Raw genomic sequence first — 5,020 nt, 5'->3', positions numbered from 1 at the left:
TAGCCAAACCCACCACAGAGGACTGATGTCTCCCCTTCTCTTCACCCCCCTCAAATGCCATCTCTCCCCCCATAAGAGGGAGAAAAGAACTGTATATAAGCCACACATGCACATTAATGTGAACATTTGAAGTTCCTGTGAATGTCGATATTTTCTGTAAATATGTTAAACAGAGTTTATTTTTAAAAAAGAGGAACGTGCTCCTGTAATTAAAACATCATCACCCCTTTCAGAGTAGCAGTTCCTGTCAGGCGGTGGTTAGACCATCAGACAGCATCGGGTCCCAGTGAGTCTATTCCCACCAATGTGTCTGAGTGTTGCAGTTCCGTGTTTGTCCAGCAGGGAGCACACAGCCAAGACAGCACGGATCCATCGACGTCATCATTAGTGTAAAAAGATCAACCTAGTTATTATTTCTTACATCCAGATGTTTGAATGTGTGTCATTTCTGCTGGCTTTCTCCAGCAATCACTGGAGACTTTAACATGAGAGAACAAACCACTAAGCAGCCCACAACGTACCAGTGCTGCCATCTGTGAGAGCAGGCAGCAATGACAGAGGTTCATACACAGCAGCATGACTCCTGTATAAAACTCCTGTCAGTACAGAGGCTCAGATGGTGTTCACACAGCTGTACTTATTGCCTGTATACGAAACATGCACATGCAGGTGTATATACAGGTGTAAAGTTAATGTAACTGATGTAGGACTAACAGAAACGGCACATCTTACATTATTATAAAGGCCGGTGTGCACAGGTGTATACAGAGCTAAGCACATAAACTACAGGTATAAAAATGATCATTTGTCAGTTTGATGTGGTCGTTATTTTTCTTTTTTTTTTTAAATGTCAACATCTTATCAAGTCTTTGTTGATAAATGGCTACCGAATGCTTCACCTTAACACAAGTTAAGTGTGTTTCTGCTTGGGTCTGTTCATTATGCACTGAGCAGGTGAGTTAACAGCACTGACTGTCTCTGCAGTTTAAAAAATTTAATACCCCTCACTGACGAAATGCTCCTAGTGTGATTTCAAAGGGTTAGGGTTAGGGTTAGCACAACGAATGGAGCAAAGCTGTGTCCAACACATGCCGTCACAGATGGGTTATTCCTGCAGGTGTGGGTGACATGTCCAGAAAGAACACCCGGCAGACTGAATTCAGGTTGAAAAATGGGCTGTGGCAATCGTGTGATTGGTTATGAGGCGTTTCCTTTATTGCTTTCTTTCTCTGTAAGGTCTGAAACCTGTGATTATTTAAGGGACAGGAAAGAGAGAGAGAAATCTGCTCTCAGATTTGTAGTTAAAGCCAAGTCCACTGCATAGAGCATCATATGTTTCTGTTTCTTTGGAGAGAGTGATGTCTTCAGTCAGTTGTTGTGGGTTGGTTGGAGCTTCTAGGTCTGTGTATGATAAAACCTATAAAGAGATTGTGACTGAAACCAAGCTGTCTGACTCATCTTTTATCAAACACAGCTTTGGAACACGTAACATAAAAATATATTTATATATTATTAGATATCTATAACTACTGTGAGAAAACCTTCAGCTTTGGTCTTTATTGTGCTGTCTTAGGTGTTCAGGTGTGAAATACTTTAGTGTTTTACAGCTTATATTAAATTCACATTACATTTTTGTAAGTACATCTTTAGCAGTATGTCTGTGAAGGTTCTCAGTCATCCAGGCCATCGTAGTCTAAGGAGCTTGGAAAGAAAAGCGTCTGGACTTCTTTAAGTTGCTTGAAGACGTTTCACCTCTCATCCGAGAAGCTTCTTCTGTTCAACTGAAGAAGCTTTTCTTTCCAAGCTATCTTTAGCAGTACATTTTACAGGGGTTTTTTTTTTTGGTGTTTTTCTTGCAGTATTTATTGTGCTTTATTAAAAAAAAGTGTCATTTAAAGTTCCTTGGGATGTTATTACAGTGTTTTGTTTTACTTTTTTGGTCTTATCACTAGTACCATCGCTTTTATTGTGATATTTTTACAGTTTTCTTTTATAGTTTTTTGGGGGGAGTTTCTTGCAGTATTTTTCCAGTGTTATACATCATTGTGTGACATGTGCAGTTCATTACCTCACCTGAGCAGATAAATGGTTAATCAGCTCACAGGGAGATTAACTCTGTTTATATCAGCTAAAGGTCAAAGACAGTGACCGTGACGCAGAGAGGAACCTGGGGGGTCCAGAGATGGAGCCAAGTCCAAGTCCTTTAAAGGACACTGTAGACATCGTGAAGCAATACGAACACAAACCTACCCCGCACTAGCTGACTGCAGACAGTGTAAATGGACTGGACTCTGCCTCGAATCTTCCGCCTTTTTAAAATGTACATTGGTCAGTGCATGGTGTAACCAAAACCTGAAAACCTGCACACCAGTACCTTTGCCACAGACTGGTTGTAACTAATGTTTATCGTGTTGGACCAGTATTACCAGCTACTGAAGAACAGGAGGGTCAGCTGACGGTCGAGAACTGGGGAAGATGAGGATCCACTCAGAGGTTAGAGATTAAAGCAAAGCTGAGGAAGCGATTTAAACTTTGATCCTTTTAATGCAGCACGCAATGCTTTAACCCAGTGGGAGGTTAACGAGAATACAGGTGATGCTAACTCTGTTCCAAAGTACAGTGCCTCAGTCTGAGCATGATTAGAGAAACAGAAAAAAATGGAGACTTCGTACAAAAGTGTAAAAACGAACATTAATGAGAGACAATAAAGGAGTTCAACATGAATGAAATATTCTAAAGTGGAGAGAACGGATTCAGAACCAGGTCTGATGTGAAGACCTGATGATTAGTTTTGGTTAAGACAGAAGTTTCTGTTTTACACATTTGTGGCGGGGCGTGGTCAGTGGCGCGGCTGCAGCGAGGTGAACACACCTGAACGACATCTGCAATCACGCCTCACCTGCATAAAAGGAAGAACTGGGTCCGGTCTGAGGGTTGTTGTTGGTGTTGTTGGTGATGTGCTCGGCTATGAGCTGAAAAGCTGCAGCTGTGTGTGTAAAGAACAGCAACCAGAAATAAAAGATGAGATGATGATGAGATAGCCTTTATTTGTCAGTTGCAGGTCTTTTGCCCACAACCGAGCTGACAGACCTTGCCGACCGTACATACAATACAAACATCACATTGGGGAGACAGGTCAGGCTAGGTAGCAAGGAAAAAAACATCAAAATGTGTAACACAAAAGGATAATACAGGAATGCACAGATATCAACACATCATAGCACAATAAACACAGACAGCAACATGGGAAAGAGTTCCAGTGTGTACATCTGATCTGGGACCGCTGCAATCTTTCAACTGCGCCTCCAACTGACCCGATGTCCACATCAGAGGGGAGGTAAGCGTTGGAGGTGGCGTTGGATCCGGGGTAGGGAGGGTGATACGTCGGTGAGTGCTTATCAGTATCAGTATGTGTGTGCGTGTCCATAGTTCAGCTGAGACAGTGTCCTTCGCCCTGCCAGGCTAAGTAAACAGTCTTCCAGCCAACCCTGGCAGCCTTGTAGGGAATGGGAACCCATATGGAAAAGAAATTGTAAAAACTTATATGTGATTACTCATGAAAGTGGCCACTTTCTCATTACTTTCATACATTGTTTTAGTAAGTATCCAAAACATACAAGTTTCATCATATAATTTTTCAAGGGATCTTATATCTGTTTTCACTCTTATATGCTTTTCATACAAGTTTCACACAAGACAGATACAAACTTTATAAGATTTATATATATCTTTTCCATATGGAAAGGAACAGACTCAACACAGTCGTTATCAGGGAGTTTTTGTTCAGCTCCAGCCTTGAGCCCACAGCTGGCGCCGAAGGGGTAACCGCATTATGATGGTGATTTTTCTTTTGCAACAACTCATGAGAATTTCAAGCTGTTCTTTAACACTCCGACACTGGTCTCTCAATCTCCCGTTGGATAGCCGCGAGTTTCTCCATGATGTTATTAACCTTCAGTTCCGTGGTGTTGTCATTCTTTTGCTCAAAAGGCAGATTCTGAGACCTCACAACCGCAGTCAGCTGTTCCAAGATGTAATCCAACTTCCGCGCAGAGGTGTTGTTCCGGGTGGACTTTTCCTTGATGTAATCCAATATACACTCAGAGGTCTTATTCTGAGCATTCACTGCAGCTGTAAGCGCCTCCAAGCGCTTAACCATGCTGCACTCAGTAAACCCTTTCTGAGAAGTCGCGCCTCGTCCCATCGTTCCAATCCCAGTGGGCAGCCTTGGGGGGGTTTGAAGAGCCGGTTCCGCTTTCTTAATTCTCCAATAAGCCAGGGCCAAGCCAGCTCCGATCAGCAAGAACCCTGTTATCATGGTTCCGAATAGGTAGATATCTTCAGCGTCCTCGATCCACAGTCCCGCCAGGCACACGATCCTCCAGTTCTGCCACCCGTCCATCGTGTACCCGGCAGGGAAAGTCCCTCCAGGGCACTCGGGCTCTCCCAAGCCCAGACTTCTCGTTGAGAAAAGGGTGTCAATAGCATTCAGAGACCAGTTGATGAAATCCATAATTCTCTTTAGGTTTTAGAAACAGACTGTGAGAGAGTGTTCCAGGGAAAGTAATACAAAAAACACGAGACTAGACAAGGACATAAGAACTAAGCAGGGAAGATAAGGGAGAGGAGAAAAAGTGCGTCCGCCTCCTCCGAGAGCCAAAGCAGAAAATAAAAGTGTATGCTGGAAAGCATGGAGACGTGGTCAGGTCTGCTGTGGATTTCTTCCAACGTTATATGTTGGATTCATGAGGTTTGGGGCATGGCAACCCAGTACCGGGCAAGCCAGGGAAGGTGCTGGCCCAAAGTGTAGCCAAGCTCGTGACCACCTCCACCCTGACCACCACCTCTTCAACATCCTGGCTTCTGGAGAAAGCTTCAGATCCATCAGGTGCAAAACCAACAGACTAAAGAACAGCTTCTTCCCGTGGGCTGTCAGAACTCTTTTTTTTTTTTCTTTTTTTTTGCCTGTCCCATTTGGTTCTTTAGCCGTCAGAATTGTTGTCTGAAGACCAACAAGGAG

At 43.4% G+C, this 5,020-nt stretch overlaps 1 protein-coding gene across 1 annotated transcript; it reads right to left on the bottom strand.

Annotated features, from left to right (window-relative positions):
* Positions 1–3,883: 3,883 nt before the first annotated feature.
* Positions 3,884–4,513, bottom strand: LOC146620545 (uncharacterized). The gene has a single exon (XM_085369022.1). The coding sequence runs from the start codon at positions 4,511–4,513 to the stop codon at positions 3,884–3,886; it is 630 nt and encodes a 209-aa protein (XP_085225148.1).
* Between the last annotated feature and the right edge of the window lie 507 nt (positions 4,514–5,020).

The sequence above is a fragment of the Diplotaxodon limnothrissa genome, linkage group LG13 (genome assembly GCF_057381915.1).
Source record: "Diplotaxodon limnothrissa isolate DT_005_m linkage group LG13, D_limnothrissa_male_GT1.1, whole genome shotgun sequence".
Taxonomy (NCBI): domain Eukaryota; kingdom Metazoa; phylum Chordata; class Actinopteri; order Cichliformes; family Cichlidae; genus Diplotaxodon; species Diplotaxodon limnothrissa.
Note: the sequence above shows the minus strand (reverse complement) of the source record. Positions and strands in the feature narration are given on the sequence as shown.